The 18,561-nt window shown below is 37.8% G+C and overlaps 1 protein-coding gene across 1 annotated transcript; it reads left to right on the top strand.

The window, feature by feature from the left end:
* Positions 1 to 7,332: 7,332 nt before the first annotated feature.
* LOC137033135 (probable E3 ubiquitin-protein ligase HERC4) lies at positions 7,333 to 18,561 on the top strand. Its single transcript, XM_067405274.1, has 24 exons — positions 7,333 to 7,557; positions 7,800 to 7,914; positions 7,997 to 8,073; positions 8,185 to 8,406; positions 8,525 to 8,616; positions 8,715 to 8,845; positions 9,034 to 9,161; positions 9,254 to 9,324; positions 9,410 to 9,516; positions 10,262 to 10,321; positions 10,416 to 10,521; positions 10,604 to 10,787; positions 10,868 to 11,031; positions 11,112 to 11,186; positions 11,278 to 11,337; positions 11,460 to 11,528; positions 13,105 to 13,239; positions 13,326 to 13,466; positions 13,544 to 13,710; positions 13,796 to 13,859; positions 13,944 to 14,002; positions 16,477 to 16,660; positions 16,750 to 16,849; positions 16,972 to 18,561. Exons 1-24 carry the CDS (start codon positions 7,338 to 7,340, stop codon positions 17,184 to 17,186), a joined length of 2,946 nt encoding a protein of 981 aa, XP_067261375.1. The 5' UTR covers positions 7,333 to 7,337; the 3' UTR covers positions 17,187 to 18,561.

The following is an 18,561-nucleotide window of genomic DNA, read 5'->3' as shown; positions in this document are numbered from 1 at the left end:
AGCAGCCTCTGCACCCGTGCCCATCAAAAATTGCAAAGTACATTATAGGGCTTTTCACACTGCACTTAACCCTGGGTTATTGTCGTTATAAACACCACTTTTCACCCCGGGTAAAGGAGCGTTTCACACTTGTAATTTAGATGCGGGGTTAGCACCGCTTTTTACCCAGGGTTATGAGACCCTGCTCTGGAGCAGAGATAGTGGGGCTTTTGTGGTATTAACTCCGCACTGTGGTGCCAAACTTGTACAATGTGAATGCAGTATTAGAATATTCCAGCTAGATACTTAGCAACCAACAACCAATTGCGTGCCTTTGGGCAGTCACGGAAATACCTTGCGATGTATAAACAGTAGTTTGTGCCTATGATAGGAAAAATGTCAAATGGCAACGGAAAACACAACAATTGGAGTGAAGAAGAGACTGTCATTTCTTACCTTTATAGTTCAAAAAGTTCACTTGATACAGTCAGCAATGTGTAATATGAGGACACACAATGCTAGAGCCTTTATGTAAACAGGTCCAGGGGCGTAAATCGCGGGGGGGACGGGGGGGACATGACCCCCCCTATCTGAGTGCTGTCCCCCCCAAAAAATATAATTAAAAACCACTCTAAGTATTGTAAATAAATGATATATCCTTAAAATAATTGTGTAAGAAGCAAAGCAATACAAACGCAAACAGGCGTTTTAAGTTTAGAAACATTTTGAGTCACCCCTCCCTTGCCTCACAGTGGTTTGGTCCACCGCGCACGTCACACTCGTGCGTGTAGAAATCCGGCGGCGCCGGCGGGAGAGAAGACAGACGGTAGTTGAGAGGAGCTCTAGTAAGTAGGCTGTTTAGGCTATTTTATTCAAACACATCGGATGAAGTGGTTATTTTTGCTTTAATGCTGACGACGCTGAGTAATTAGTCATAACAAAAAAAGCAAGATGATAACATGATTTTTTTTTCCGTGAGTCCGCTATTTGGTTTCAGGCTTTCGAGGAGTGCACATGTGTATGCAAAGCCTACAAAATCTTATCAATTGACAAACTAAAAATAAGTCGACAGAGCCCTCTGCTATGAACACTAAAATGCAGATCAAAATCATTCTAGATGCTGGCAGTGTGCAAAGCTAACTTACATCTGATAACAAAGTCTTTCTGTAGGCCTAAAGGAGAGCATATCAATACAAAATACAGGGTATTGTCCTTTGGACAAGTAAATTGGTCACTTGTCCGACCAAAAAAGTTGTCTGGAAAAAATTTGATGTTTTTTTGGTGTAATTATAATTTATTCTGAAGCTATATTCTCAACAGTGTTCCGTCAGCTTTTGCATATTTATATCTGCATATTTGTGATATTTACCCCAAGGGCATTTTTTCCCCTAATCTTATTACATGCTTCATCTTTTATTTCATTTTTTTTTTACATTTGATCAATAAATTCAATAAGAAAAATAAAGCAGGACTGTTATGAATCAAATTAAATAATTTACACTGAAAAATTACAACTGCATTAAATAATGTTATGATATTCTTTAAATATTTTTGAATATACAAATAAGAAATGTTGGGAAAATTTAAACATGAAACTGAACTGGCAGTAGGTGGTGGCAAAAGACTGTCCTAGTCATTCATTCAAACGGCTGATTCATTCAAGAATGAGGCAGGTGTTTTGGAATAGGCTATTACTGATTCTTGACTCAACCGATTCGTTCAAAATGCTGAATCATTCATTAATAAAATATTTATTATTAAATATTTATATTATCCATTATCAATCGCCACTTACACTAAATGTAATAGAATCGTGCTTGCGTTTTGGTGACTCCCTAACTATTTTTGTTATTGTTGTTTTAATCAGGACAAGTAAAGCTCTCTTTCTCTTGCCCCTTCAAGAAATTAAGCGTTAATGTCGAGCCCCGGACGGCCCCGGCCCAATTTAACCCCTGCATATATCCTTTATAAGTAAAATTTTGGCTGTATTATTTGTGTCCCCTTCAAAAATTGCTCTTGAGAAATGTTATGTTTATTGTCCCCCCCTACTGTCCGATGAAATTTACGCCCCTGCAGGTCACGTGCTGCGTTCGTCCAGACAGTGACAGTGACACCACAAATATGCAGTTAAGGACTTTAACCCAGGGTTTAGGAATGTGCAGTGTGAAACAGTAGCTTATGAATACCCAGGATTTACTGTCAACCCCAGGTATAGTATGAACACTGTGAAACGTGAATAAAGATAACCCAAGATTCCGTTTACCAGGGGTTTAGAATGACCCAGGGTTAACTATTTCAAGTGTGAAAAGCCCTTATGTTGTCCCTCATCAGCGATAGTTGATAGCGGTCTTTGAGAGAGAAGTGCAGGGGGAATGCAAAGTTTTGCAAGAAAATGCAAACGTTTTGCGAGGGAATGCAAATATCTTTGTAAGAGAATGCAAACGTTTTGTGAGGGAAAGCAAATATCTTTGCGAGAGAATGTTTTGCGAGGGAATGCAAAGTTTTATGAGGGAACGCAAATATCTTTGCGGGAAAATGCAAACGTTTTGCGAGGGAACGCAAATATCTTTGCGAGAGAACAAAACGTTTTGCGAGGGAATGCAAATATCTTTGTGAGAAAATGCAAACGTTTTGTGAGGGAAAGCAAATATCTTTGCGAGAGAACGTTTTGCGAGGGAACAAATATTTTTGCGAGGGAATGCAAAGTTTTGCGAGGGAACGTAAATATCTTTGCGGGAAAATGCAAACGTTTTGCGAGGGAACACAAAAGCTTTGAAAAATATTTTTTCCTCCCATCCCGTTTGTTTTCTATGGTCTGCTTTAAACAGATGTCCCAATGGAGTCATTCTGAAACAACACGAAAATGTGCCCCACCCCCTCTTTATTTCACACTAGATTTAATAGATACACATAACCTGGGAAGATAACATTAATACAATCATCTAAAAGGGGAATAACCCAAATAAAGACAAACAGGTGAAGAATCAACAAGTTAAAAATGAAAAGAGGGTAAATAAACATGACGCAACGCCGCTTATATAACAGCATATTAGTAATATCTTTAAACCGGTCGTTTATACATATTATACATATAATAAAGCCTAATATAATATATATTATATCATATAAACATTAATCGCAACCAGGGGTGGACTGGGACAAAAATTCAGCCCTGGCACAGTAGCCACACCAGCCCACATTACCACACAGTTAACATTATCTTTAGAAGTACTAAAGAGGAATTTTATACTACTAATACTATGGAACCCCTGTTGTACGCTACGCTTACAACTGTTTAATACAAAAAAAAAAAAAAAAAAACACTGGAGCAAAGTAGCGTGAATTGCATGAGAATGACTGGAGCTAGCTGTATTTTCTGTTTTTTTCTTACCTCCACAGCACTGTCCTCCGCTGCAGCAGCCGAATTTAAACCCTCTGAAAAGAGTTAGTTTAATTTTAGGCAGTTGGCAGCATCCGCCCATGATCACAACAAACAAAATGGAGATGCATGCTCGAGCTTTGCCTTTTGATGCTTGAGCTATTAGCAAATAGATTCCGCTACAACAAAACGATCATTGCATCATTTCTAGTTTTTTATTTGCTACCTACCTTCAAATTGTATGATAACAATGAAATCCGATTTGTTTTTGTTTATCCTACAGAGTTAATATATGTAATAAACAGTCGGTCACTCAGAATCGTTTCGGCTTAGCTGCAAAGACCATGCCTGATCTGCCAACGATTTGATTTCACCCGGCAACCCAGTCTGGAAACCCGTACATTCATTTCTGCTGCATCTGTTACACTTTTGCGGGAACCAATCACAGACTGGCTTATCCACCTTGCTCGCTATTGGCGGGTAGCTCTTTCTATGGCTCTGGGCGGGTATAACACGATGATGTCTCTCGCACGACTGTCAATCCAATTCCTTTTAACCTCTCAATGATGCTATATGACTTCTTTAGTTTAGCAAACAAATCGCTCGACTGGGTGTAAATACCACTCACTTTCATGTTTTTTGCACAACCTGCAGAAATCGCTCATGCCATTGCTGCTTCTGCAAACCGCTGATGCTACAAACCAATACAAACTAAACCTGTCTGGAGTTTTCGCATCGCTCTGCAAAAGTACGTCACCCGGATCCTTGATCTGATTGGTTGAAGGACTATCCAATTGCGTGAATAATGCTCATTGATCACACCTCTTGTTCTTTAGGAAATAGCAGACTCTTCAGACCAATGTTCAATTTTAAATTGAGCTTGGTCTGGTGATAGCCAGAGCCATGTGATAGCCAGACAAGCAGCGACTGCCTCTGAAAGAATATACCTGTGAACCAATCAGATCCCTCCGTTTCGTTGGTGGGGTTCAGTCAGTTGATTGGCCAGACTTCTGTGATTGACGTGGATCTAAACCAATGAGTTAGGAGAAACAGTAGTTACTCGGAATGCAAATGAGAGAACTGGGCTGCGTTCAGCCCATAGACAGTAAAAGAAATGGACACAGCGACCCCATTGGAACTCAATTGGGACAAGTGAAGCCCATTTTTAGCGATTTTTAGCACTTCCGTTTCATACATCGCAGACTCAAACTAAGCTTGATGACGTCCGCAACCTGTCTGACAGATGTAAATCTTCTAGTAGCTGTGCGTGAAAACTGCCATCGTTAATCTTGCAGAGACGGCGAGCTTGAGCGGGGAGTTCTTTGGCGTGAGTGAGCAGGAGTAATATTCTGATTAATTAGTTTGTATAGTATTTTAAAATGTAACGCCAGTACGCCATATTAAGATAATCTCCCCGATTGTCTGCGAGCTTCTCCTCCTGTCTGTACGGTAATTTCTCTACTGTGCGACAGAGAGTCGAGTGGTTATGACGCAATCGTTAGCCTATTTTTACAAAAACTGTTTCTACGGGGCCATAATGTAACATAGAAGGTAATGGAGCCCTTTATACATTGTCGTGTATGTTTAGAAATAAATAATGGACAAATGGAGTCTTTAAATGCCTCAGATGTAAAGTTATTCGCTGTCAAAGTGAAGCTAAAATGAATGGGAGTCAATGGGATGCTAACGCAAGTAAAGTTCTGCTACAAGATGGCGGCACGCGGCCGACTTCAACTTCCGGTCGACTTCCTTGTAGTGATGGCCGATTTCGAAACACATGCTTCATGAAGCTCCGAAGCTTCATGAATCATTTGTTTCGAATCAGTGATTCGGAGCGTGTACCAAACTGCCAAAGTCACGTGATTTTAGTAAACGAGGCTTCATTACGTCATCACTGTTTCGAAACATTTCAAAACAGTTCGAAATTTCAGTGGTTCACCGGTAGAGGGCGATGATAAAGTTAACCCATGAATCATGCAGATTCACTGAGAAGTGTCTATGCGTTTTACCTGATCTTTAAATCAGTTTTATAAATTTGTAGATGTTTTAATTAACATTAGAATAATTAAAATGAATAATGGTAGTTATTAATCTCTTATTGGCCTGTTTAGCTTGAGCCATGGAACAGAGAAACAAGCCTTGAAAATTGATAAAAGAACAGATATACAGTCACTCTATATGTAGACTAATCTTATTAGAGAATTAGTTAATTGCATTTAATAGATTTTACTTTCAATAAAACATTTGCAATAGATTTGTAAAAAGGTGTTTTTACTGCATGTTTAGTTTGAGTTTTGTTGCATTTACACTGTTCTGACCACTAGGGGTCACCGTGAAGTCAAGTGTCAGTTTGTTTCGAAGCCTCGAATCATCACGGCACATTTGATTCAACCGCTTCAGTGTTTCACGAAGCCTCGCTCTGCCCATCACTACTTCCTTGGGCACTGGTTCAGCCCCAACAAAACGATGCAAAACGTTTCTTAAACGGAAACGGTGGCACGTTGAACACCCTGTTCTGATGACGCAAGAGTTGCAACTATGGCAGCTGAGAAGGCCATTCTGTGTTCTTTTTGAAGAATTTTCGGAGCCTGATGAAGTCGGTACGTGTTTAATACTACAAAATACGCTCGATGTTACAGTCACTGCCCTTGCCGTCCAGAATAAAAGAGAACATCCCAATCGAGTGGGATTTGTGGAAACTTCTATTATACAACATTTGACTTGCACTTCATGATGAAAAGACAAACATTTCAGGTGAAGGATAATCCACTTCTTTGTGTTGATCTATATTTTTTATTGTTTGTATTAGGCTTATCAATAGCTGATCACTGTTGTTGTGCTATATGATATTGTAATATTTACCAACTATTCTCCTCTGATTATAGAAAAGTTTATTAAAGTGTCACATCACAATACTATAGCAAAATATATAAGTATAGTATTTTTATGTTACATACCCATTGTGCGAGCTGTCTCTTTAATACCGTGCGGTTTATATACATCTTGCCACTGATTGGGCTGACATTTCTGACACACCCACCAAACAAGAGAAAACGTATAGCTGCGTTCACGTCACCTCGTATTTACCGGAATCTTGAAATGACAACACGTGACGTTATATTCGGAGCTGTTCACGTCCTTTTGGTCCTTGAACTGGGAATTATGCGTTTCCATGGCAGCACTGTCAACGCCTAAATGAATCTACAGCTGTCAGGTGGTACAGCGCGGCCACGTGGTACATCTGGGAGCTTTCAGAAAACTTCCAGCTTACAAGCTGTAATTACGAGCTCTACGAGGACGTGAACGCTTTTTACAAGCTAGAATCTCGTAACTACAGGAATTACGAGGCCACGTGAACGCACCTTAACTCAAACCCGTTGCACACCGTTGCAGACCGTTTCCAGGAAACATGTCGTTCAACCCGGAAAATGTAGCAAAACGTTGCGCACCGGTTTGAGCTTGAACGTGCCCCTGTTTAGGTTTCGTTATAAAATAATTCAGACTGCCAAAATGTTTATCTCAATTTGATCGTACTCCGACCTCGCGTGTATGTGTGTTAAAATCCACATGACGTGTAAGTTAGTAGGGATGTCATGTACATAAAGTAGGTACAGGACTTTGCATGAAAAACAGATAAAAGTCAGTAAGTTTTGAGTCCATTACATTTCGCCAGGCTCCTCCTTTCGTGCCTAAGTAAAATAACTGGTTTCGAACAACACGAGAGAGAAAATAGCTAGAATATTAATTTCGGTTGAAATAGTTTTTGTTTCGTTTTCCAGTTAGTCATAATTTCTCATTTTCTTTGATGTACTTTTTATCTAATCACTGTCTATTGAAAGCATCAAACATGATATGATTCCCAAACACTTTAATTTAGTGGGAAATCGAGGAAGTTTCGTTTTGGCTGAAACCAGCGCGTTTCGGTTTCAGTTCAATATGACAGTGTGTTCTTCAGTCAGCTGGAGATCCGTCAGTGAACATGTTGTGCTGCTGGGGAGCGCCGGTCAGAGACGGCTTCGGTCTGTTAAAGCCTGACAAAGTCAAACATGGCAATAATTATTGTGGAATACGATCTATGTGTCCGAAATCAGGAGTTCAGGACGTGTCAGCTGGAAGGAGTTTTGTTGGATTTATCCGGGATGGGAAAGTCTCGGTCTTGAGATTGCGCAATGAAGACTATGATCATGTTGGAAAACTAAGTATGATGCACTACATGACACTTGTTCATTCAAAAAGTTGAAAACATTATTATATATAATACTAAAGAGATAGATGTCATATATAAAAGTACATGAGCTACTGAGCCAGACTATCTTTGTGACTTATTAATGGAAGTAATTATTAGCTAAGTGTGTTACCAGCTATATTAGAAATACAATCTATTTTTATGTTTACAGTCTGAACAGAAGTTAAACTCATCAAAATATTTAATTTACTCCAGAGCAACTACAGCTGAAGAATGACAAAATCAGATCGATTGTCTGTGGAGGAGCTGGTGCGATTCTTCTTGCTTATGCAGGAAGAGTTTTCATTATGGACAAATCTACTGTGTGCAGGTATGTTTATGTAGGCAAAACAGTAAAAATTACCATAAATTATCATAACAAATATATCTGACAGATTGTCTTGTCCCTGCAGGCCTCTCAAAGGTCTGGAAAACAGGCAGGTGATTCAGATCACATGTGGAGATCAGCATTCAATGGCATTAACCAAGGGTATTCACGACCATTTAATCTAACATCTGATGTTTTGTTTTAATCTTTTGACATCTCATGAATTGATTGGCATTTGAGTGTAGATATGTAGAGCTGTTGTTGGTCTTTCAGATGGTCAGTTGTTCGTATGGGGTGAAAACTCTCACGGTCAGCTGGGTTTAGGGAAGGGAGAGCCGAGCACTCTGTCTCCTCAACCGCTCAAATCTCTGTGTGGGATCCCACTGGCTCAGATCAGCGCTGGAGGAGACCACAGCTTTGTGTTGTCTCTCTCTGGAGTCGTGTTCGGATGGGGAAAGAACTCGGCTGGACAGCTGGGCCTCGGAGACACTACAGGTCTGAATACTTCATGTACAAACTAAACCAGTAATAATATAAAAGCACATATAAATGTACTACATTTGTACAATACTGTGTCAAATCTAAATCAAAGTATGAAGTTTTTTCACCACAGACAGACACGTCCCAACGGTTGTAAATAGTCTGAACCGAAAGAAAACTGTGTCCATCTCATGTGGAGGAGAACACACTGCCACTCTATCAAAGGTAGTATGTTGTACTATATCATACATTTATGTCTTTGATATTAGATTAGAGGATTCAATAAGCTTGACAGAAAATGTATTAAGTAGTTTATCTTTCAGGGCGGCACAGTGTTCACATTTGGATCCGGAGGTTTTGGTCAGCTTGGGCACAACTCGTTTAAAGATGAACATCATCCGCGGGTGGTTGCTGAACTGTGGGGATCTAAAGTGTCACAGGTCACATGTGGGAGGTAAACTTGACTTTTCACAAGCAGTCAGTGTTTTAGAGCAGCTGTGCAGATTTATTTATGCACAGTGACACTTCTTTAGCTCTCATGCAGCACATATGATAATTCCTCACATGGTTATAAATATTTGCCCAAATACAATCTTTTTATGGTTCAAGTTCAGTTCAGGAATTTATTTTTCTTGTATAAAGACGTCACACACTCGTATCAGTCTCATCGTCAAAACTGATCTACTCATTTGGATGTGGGATGCAAGGGCAGCTGGGAAATGGAGAAATGATCAAACAGTCTGTGCCTTTATCGGTGGATCTGTCAAATGGTAGATCTTTTAACAGTGTATTATTTTGTTATGAATATTGTTTTACTGGTCATGTTGCTCAGAACTCTAAACTAAATGTTTGTTGCACACAGAATGTGATCATGAATATACGATTGAAAAACTCATTGCTGGAGAGAATCATTCCTTTGCCTTGTTTTTCAAAGTAAGACAGGCAGTTTTCATTCATAAATAGTTTAACATATAAATTATTGTAGGATAATATTTTTACTACATTATATTATTTGTAGGAGCTTAAAAGTAAGCCAAAATCCACTCTCAGAGGGGTTTTGACATTATATGACAGAATGATTGACCGATGGGTGTCTGAAAGGGATTCATGGGCAACAATAAAGAAGTGAGTGTTTGACTTGTCTATTCACGTGATTTTTGTTATAAATCCAGAGTTTTTGTATGTCCACGTCGCTCTTAAAATATTGTGAAAATGCATGTGGAGCTTGCCCTCACCCTCATGTCGTTCCTCACTCGTAAGACTTTCGTTCATCTTCAGAACACAAATAAAGATCTTTTTGATGAAATCTGAGAGCATTCTGTCCCTCCATAGACAGCTACGCAACTACCACTTTGATGCTTCAAAAAGTTCATAAAGAGATCGTAAAATGAATCCACATGAATTGAGTGGTTTAGTCCAAATTTTCTGAAGAGACATGATTGCTTTATATGGAGGGACAAAAAGCTCTCAGATTTTATCAAAAATATCTTAATTTGTGTTCCGAAGATGAATGAAAGTCTTCCGGGTTTGGAGTGACATGAGGGTGAGTAATAAATGACATCATTTTCATCATCATTTTGGGTGAACTATTCCTTTAATGCATTTGTCCTTCTTTTTAAACTTATTAAATAGCAGAAATTCCAGATAGTATTTATTTTTTATAATTTTTACACAATTTAGTATGTAGATCTTAATCTTATGTAGGATTCTTCTGTATTGTAGGATTGTATATCTTATTGTAGGATTGTCGGTAGGATTCTTCCTATTATTATTGAATTAGATGTTGTGACCAAATAATGCAATAAAGCAATTTTATAAATTTTAGTAATGCATATAAATGGACTAAAAAGTATTGTTTTGATATTTACAGGGAAATAAACACAGTGTTCTCCTCTGCTGCCTCTCTGAATGGAAGTTTTCTCAAAACAAGGTAAAATTAGGTAGTATTATCTAGTAATTTCTCCTTCTTATGCCAAAAATGATTTCTTCCATCACAGATTTGATGTAACGTTCTGTCTTTGTAGTTGTGATGAACATTACCAGACGTCTGTGGAGAATTGTGGGTTGGATTTTGATCTGGTTAAAACGTCCTTTGCAAAGTTATCAGAGAATGAAAGGTTGATCTCAGAGGTAATGATGGACCCAACATTTACAAAACATGTTCATTACATTTTAAACAGTGAGATGCAGATGATGTTTTTTTGTACCTCAGGTAGTAAAGGTGGTTCAACAGAAACTGCTGCCGCCTCTGAATCCAAATCCAACTGGTGTTGAATCTCTGAGACTTTACCTTCTCCTCCCTGAGCTCATCAGAGGATTTCGGAAAAAAACTGAACTCACTGGAGCACTGGCCTCCAAAATCCTTGATCTGAAACCTGCAGCTCGCAAGGTGTTAGGTAAAGCTGGTGGACATTTACATCCTTTGTGTTGTTGTCCTTGTAGTATTTGTCTAAGTATTTGTATGATATATTCTCAGAGATGTACTGGTCCAAACTCCCTGATGATTGGCTCAAAGGCTTGGTGAAGTTATTTCACAAAGAAACTGCTGAGCTGATTGGCCAGATTTCTTGTGGTGAAACTGGCCATGACTTAACTAGACGCCTGAAGAACTTTTTGCAGATCCTTCAGATGCTCTATGAGGTGCGTTTTTTAAACATTTGATCACAAGATGAAATTTATCCTATCATTGGATAATAGTTGTTTTTGTCTCGGTTGTGAAGGTCTGTTGCAGTACCCACAGTGACATCACAAACAGTGATTTCATCATTCATGAGGTCAATGATCTCCTAGATACGGTGAGAACCAAAGCAATAGTGAATTCTGTTTCAGATATTTTTGGACAAAAACCAAAATAACAGAACTTTCTCTTTTTCTATACATCAATAGCTGCAAGTTACCTTGGAAGACATGGACTTGCTTGTGCACTCGAAATTGAAAGATTACTGGGTATTGAAGGCTTCTGAGATGATGGATACAAAAATTTCAATGAGATTTGCTTGATATTTTTTATGTTCTGTGTTCAATAACTTTAACAAATCTGACAGTACTTCTATGGATCTTTCTTTCAGGAAATTATTGAAATATTGGTCAAGTTCCCTTTTGCAGCTGACACCTTATCTAAACAGAGAATGTTTCATGTAAGTCAGAGATGAATGTGCTCAGTCATACATACATAATATAACTTAAAGGGGGGGGTGGTCTAATGCTATTTCATGTATTCTGACTTATTTACATCGTTAAAGAGTTGGATTCTCATGCCAAACATGGCCAAAGTTTCAAAACATGAGTTGTATATTTTTCTGTTCCAAAAATTCTCTTCCAAATCGTCACAGGTGTCGGATTTCTTTTTCAAGCATTGTTCTGAGTGACGTCACGGAGGGCGGAATTTCCTTATACGGGCACTTCCCACGGAAGGGCGTGCACGCACGCTGACCATAGCGAGAGAGCAATAGCACACCCATCAACGTGTGCTCGGGTTTACGGAAGTCGTCGGCAGCGCTGCACAGGTCACAGGACTGCACGAAATCAATAATGTCACCAAAAAAGTGTTTTTGATTGTGAGGGAAAGATAAACTTGCTTCCCAAAGGACCCAGTGTTAAGTGGAGCTGAGAGTTTTGTGCTCACGCATTACATTGATGCGCTCTCGACATTTGTTATTAAAATAACCATAGAAACTGATCGTCAGTTTTTTATTGGTTAAAATTAATGGAGAATATTTCGTGTTTTTCCGTGGCTGCTCGAGCCCTCAGGATCGGCGCTTATGGTTTCATAAACAAGGTCCAGTTCGACGCTGGATTTACAGATCGTTTAAAACTGACAGATGGAGCGGTCACAGTAATAAAAGATCCCGGTCATGAGTCTAAACAGCAGGTGGTGAGTAAAACTGCTTCAAATGTCTGTTTTGTTGGCAATAGGCACCTGAGTGCATATAACGTAATGTAAACAATACTAACGTAGTGAATTTATAAAATTATTATTCATCATTCATACGCTATATTCATTATAGTGATTTAAAAGTTACCCAGGGATAATGTGATGGTGTGTTGTGTGTTTAAATACAGTTGTTTAGCTGACCGTTGATAACTTGTAGACAATCTCAACACAAAAGCTGCGTGTACACGTGATAGCGCGTCTCTCTATCTCCGCTCACAAAGACACACCTCCAGGCACTTGGCTTTTTTTGGAAATACTCGGTACAGCGTATATATGTTTTATAAATATGATTAAACTAAAGAATTTTTGGAGATATGAAGGATGCACTACTCCCCCTAACAGTTACCCTCAAACCTGTATGACTTTATTTCTTATGTGGAACACAAAATACACTCTTAGATTTAAAGGTTCAGTGGGTTCTTGACTATTTTTCATGCCAAAAATGTTCTATAAGGAAAAATTTCTTAAATGATTGCATAATACCCTCATGTTTAATAGGTTATTTCAATTTTTCCCCAGTGATAAAGTATGTTTACAAGCTGTTTAATGAACAAAATGTAATTATAAATTAAAAATGAATTAAAACAAAATTAATTGAAACTAAATCCATAAAATGGTCAATAGGCATAAAAACTGTATTCTTTAGAATAATACCTGTGTTCTGCATAAGAGAGAAAGTCATACAGGTTTAGAATGACACAAGGGAGAGTAAATGATAACAGATTCTTACATTTTTGGGTGAACCTGTTTTAAGGCTAACATAATTTCATTCTTCTTAGTACTTGCAGAAGAGGAGGTTTCCTGACGAATACATGTTAAATGACAACGTGTTGCACATAAACAGGGAATCACTGTTGACAGACACGCTAAAGTATCTCAGACAAAACACCCACTCATTTAATTATCAATTAAAGGTAAAAGAATTACAGAATTGAAATCAGATTTTAAAAGTCTGACAGTGAATTTTACCTTTACATTTATTAAAATGTCTCCTGTACAGGTGGTGTTCATCGGGGAGAATGGAATAGATTGGAGGGGCTTATCTGCAGAATTCTTCACCCTCCTTTCCCAGTCTCTTCTCAAATGGGAGAAAAAGGTGCTGGAAGTCCAAGAGAATTCATTGGTTTGGTTCAATCCTGATGTAAGCTCTACACCAAACAATTCGTATTCCTTCTTATGTGGTCTTCCCCATATATAAATATGCTTTGGTCTTTTCAGCACACGCAAGGTAATAAGGATTTTTATTATCTTGGCGTTATCTGTGGAATGGCGTTGTACAACCATCATTACATAGACATTAACTTCCCGCTAGCCTTGTTCAAGAAACTGCTCAAGCTGAGTCCCACTCTGAATGATCTGGAGGAACTGTCCCCTGTGGAGGCCGGGTAAACCGTTAAAACCATTAGATTTTATACATTGTTTCACAGTGCAGGTCATGTTTTTAATTGTATTTTTAAAATCCCACATTAGAAATTTGAAAAACCTTCTTGAGGAGGATGAGGACGTTCTGGATATACTCTTTTTGAATTTCACAGTAATACAGTTTGTATGGTTCACTTGTACATAAATGTACACAGCTGTAGTTTAAATGCTTACATTAGCCTTTTATCTGTTTCAGGTCAAAGGGCAAGAGCTCATTCCAAACGGAGGTCAAATTCAAGTGAACAAAGTTAACAGGTACTGTTATCAGGGATGGGCAAAAATACATCAAAATGTATTTTAAAATAAAATACAAAATACCTCAATTTGAAATGTATCAAAATAAACTACAAAATACAGCAGCCAAACCATGTATCAAAATAAACTAGTGTATTTTTGTATTTTCTTCCATCAGTTGGCCCATTTGATCGATCCCTTCACCATTACACTGACTTGATTAAGTAAACAATGTTTGATAGCAACAACTTTTCTCTGCCCGAGTCATGCAATAAATCTGACATATGCAACCAGTTAAAGGCACAAATATGTAGGTACATATAAATATTCAAAAACCACTAAAACAATGTTATATTTTTTGTTGACTTGTGTAATTACATTATCCCAAATGTTTCCAAGAAATTCTAAATCCAGAGAAATAAGCAAGTTTAACCAGGACACACACCGTGTCTGTGTGTTGCCTATCAATGACATCATTACCCTCGATTTTCCGTTTTATATTGTTGAAAAAACATGGAAACATCAAAGACACTTTAGTACTGTATATTATGAGTTTTATTAGACAGGGGAGCAACTGTTTGTATGTATTCATCGACAGAAACTCATTATGTTATATCACTTAACACATTAAAGGCCAGATTTACTAAACAGGGCAAATTACCGTAAGAGCACAATTCCACAAATGCGTCGATGGGAGTGGCAAGTTTTGCACGTGATCTGCTGACATGCAAATTAAAGAACACAGACACTGTCAGATCATTTACATAATGACTAACGCAATCTATCAAGAGCAGTGCAAATTAGAGTTATTCCGCAAATAAAACAGAGCTGATGCTGATGTTCTCATCAGGTGCTGGTCAACACAGGCGCAACTTAATATGTAATCTAACAAACACATATACAAATACTGTATAATATAGTATGCCAAGCTATGTTGGCCTATAGGCTAGGTGTTAAATAATGGTGTAAATCCCAGTAATTTGACAAGCACAAACATTAGTAAATTGCATTGCGTGGTTCGTTTAAATACTCTCCTCCCATAAATTTTGCATCTGAAAGGGAAACTCCTACAAATGCATATGCAATAAGGTCAGCCGCAAACACAACTCAATTTTATACTGCGTGTCTTTAGTAAATCCCGACAGTAGTTTAACGCCAAAGAGGGTTTGCGCTGGCACAAGTTGTTAGTAAATCTGGCCCTAAGTCTTTTTGTTTGAAACTCGTTTTCGTGATTTAGCGTGGGTTCCATGTTTTACCATGACTAATATCGATCTAGCTTACTGCAGTGTGCAACAAGTGTCTCATAGCCGCTGAATGAATGCACAGAGTAGCACTATAACAACTTTCAACACACAAATGTATCTAATATGATAAGCAGCGCTGCTTTACCTTATGTGCACATGACTGAAAGAAGCGGAAGCGGCGACTGTGGCATAATAAATGATCCGCTGTTGTCGAGCTGTGTGTCTCATCTCTCATTAGTAATCGCTCCAGTGGGCTCGTTACTGCTCTCACAGCATTCGGTCCTGCTCTGCTTCATACTACAGTAATGTTAATAATCTCTCCAAAAACATGATTTCTGCCTGAGTCCTGTCCCGATTCTTTTCCACTGGCTGTAGATGTGAACACATCCCATGATTCCGTCAAATCAAGGTGTCATCGAGCTTCGCCTTTGTTTTGAATGAGCGATCTTTAGAGGCGAAAATTTACATATTGTGGCATCAAATATTCACATATCCCTGTGATCTCCCAGATGAAGGTTAGTTTTAAAGTAACCAACAGTATAATGTTTGCGAATGACTCATAATTGTATCCTAATTTAGTTACTTGATGTTTGGTAATGAAGGGCCTACTTTGCATCAGCAACACTGACTCAATGACAAACACGTCATTCATAAGAAGACATCTGATGGCACCTGTATTCATAGCAACTAGTTTTTAACCAATTAATCATTTGATTGTTAATCACAAATATAGGGGGCTGCTGCTCGATAATGTTTTCAAGAATTGAACACCAAAACTTAAAATGAACCGTTAAAAATTATAGCAATTCATACTAAAAATGGATGGAAAGCTGGCAGCCTGTACGTTTCTTGACCACCTTCTTCCATATGGATCAATTTTCTGTTCTGATCTCAACAAGTCTCTGCAAACTATAGAGTAGGCACCAATCAGAGGCCGCAATTTTATGATGTCATCATGTAGACTTCTTATAAAGTATTTTACAGTATTTTGAAAATACAAAAAAATACAATAAAGTATTTTGATACAAAATACAGACATTTTCATCAACCCTAGCAAATACAAATTACAAAATACTATTTTGTATTTGAAATACGTATTTGAAATACATGTATCATAAATACTGCCCATCCCTGACTGTTATTTCTGTCTATCTGTCTCTATCAATCAATTTATCATCTATCTATCATTCTATTGATCTATCTATTTATCATCTGTCTGTCTGTCTGTCTGTCAATCTATCTATTTTGCAGACAGAAGTATGTGGATTTGTATGTCGACTTTGTTTTCAACAAGTCTGTGAAGAATCAGTTCAAGCATTTTTCAAGAGGTTTCTCTGAGGGCTGTCCGCTCGATATCTGGAGCATGTTCCACCCTGAGGAACTCCAGGAGCTTCTCCAAGGCTCCCCTAAATATGAATGGCAGGAGCTTCAAATGGTAAATGTATTTGCAAAACTTGCAAATTTCTAACAAGTATTTAACACAAGTATTTAATTTAGTATTTAAGACTTCTCCTTCATCTTCAGTCTGCTTCCTATGAAAGCTGTTCTGCCTCTGATGAGCTTATCAAGAACTTCTGGACTGTCTTCTTTGAGTTCTCTGAAGAGAATAAGAAGAAATTTCTGAGTAAGTTTTAACTTGAACATAATTTTTTCTTTTCTTTTTTGTCTTCTTTTTTGTTGCAACAACAACATCATATGGACATTTAAGAAATGTTAACTTTATTGCCTCACTCTATTTTTCTACAGTGTTCTTGTATGGAAGGAAACGTGTACCTGTGGGAGGTTTCTCAATGTGCTCTCTGAAGATTCGTCAGTCAGACGGTCCTGATCCAGATGACCGTTTGCCAGAGGCCCAGACCTGTTTTGGCAGATTAATTCTTCCCAAATACAGCGATATCAACACACTTCGCAACAAGCTAATACATGCAATCAACTTTTGTAAGGTTTTTGGACGAGAGTAAACGTCCCTCGAGGTTCAAAACCTCCAAGGTTCCCAACCACAAAATATATGAAACAACTGTATGTTGATAAAGCATATTGGGTTTTTTAAATGTTACATGAATTATGTGATTTAACTTTCACTGAGCTTCTTTCAGTCACAAATTTGAAATATAGATGCAACACAGCCAGGTCAATTTAAATATTTATCATAAAAAAAACTGTAAATAATTGTAAATAAACAATGTCAGAGCTATAGATATTCTTTTCTCTTTTTTTTTTTTTTGTATTCTAAATTACTTTCATTGTTTATGCTTTACAGCTGGTAGAATAACTGAACAAAGGCACTTTGTATTTTTTATTATATAATATGCATTAATGTATGTATTCTACTATGTCACCTCATAACCTTATTGTATGTCCCGCTATTTGTTGGTTCTTCAAACATTAATAATATGCTTAAAAAAAAAACATGTTGTAGTAAATGTCACAGGTTTGGTGGCTGTAATAAAACACACAACTAAGGAGATCCTTATAAGTCAAAACACAAACAAGACACTACACAACCACTTTAACTCAAACAGGATCAATCCAGGACAGAGGAGAGGTGAAAACTGAAATACTTAAATGCAGATCTGAGCAAAGGGAGAAACAAAAACACACCTGAACAGAATACTCTTATAAATCAGTATACTGGCAGGGAGCGAAGGAAAGGAGAGGTAATTAAGGGGCTGTTTACACGACGACACCATTCTCAACTAAAAAAGGAACATACAACTTTTTATGCATTTTGTCCGTTCATTTACAAGACAAGCATTTTGGTGGCCTGAAAACACAAACTTTTGAAAACGGGGTTTTAGTCACTTTCATGGATTCGTATGAATGGGGATTGTTTTGACAATGGTGTCATCATTACGCGCAAAAATCAAAAGAAAAACAGATCATGAAACTAAAATGGAGAAGTCATGATAACAAATCAAACTTTAAACGAGAACAAATTGTGACAGTAAATACTTTTTCATAATATCGATCTTATTACCGTTTTTTCAGTTGTCCCTTTGCAAAGGCCCGTCTCCCTTATTTACTGTTGCTTGGGCATTGTACGCCACACAGAGTGAAAAATACATTGTGGAGCAAAGAGGACACTGACAACACGTTGACAGACAAGACAGAGCAGGTTATTTGTGATATTAAAATCCCAGCTTTCAAACTGTACTTTTTTAAGAAATTAAAAAAATAAAAACTGTTTTGTTGCTCTTTAATGTGTCGTGACAGATTGCTGTAGCGCCTCAGTTCAAGCGGCTTGTGAACCGATCATCTCTTCTTACTAGTTAATTTATTATAGCATCAAATAAACATGAATGAACATGAGAAGGAAAGTTGTTTCAAACGCAGAAA

This window comes from Chanodichthys erythropterus, chromosome 12 (genome assembly GCF_024489055.1).
Source record: "Chanodichthys erythropterus isolate Z2021 chromosome 12, ASM2448905v1, whole genome shotgun sequence".
NCBI classification, from domain to species: Eukaryota; Metazoa; Chordata; class Actinopteri; order Cypriniformes; family Xenocyprididae; genus Chanodichthys; species Chanodichthys erythropterus.
This window is presented reverse-complemented; position numbering and strand designations above follow the sequence as displayed.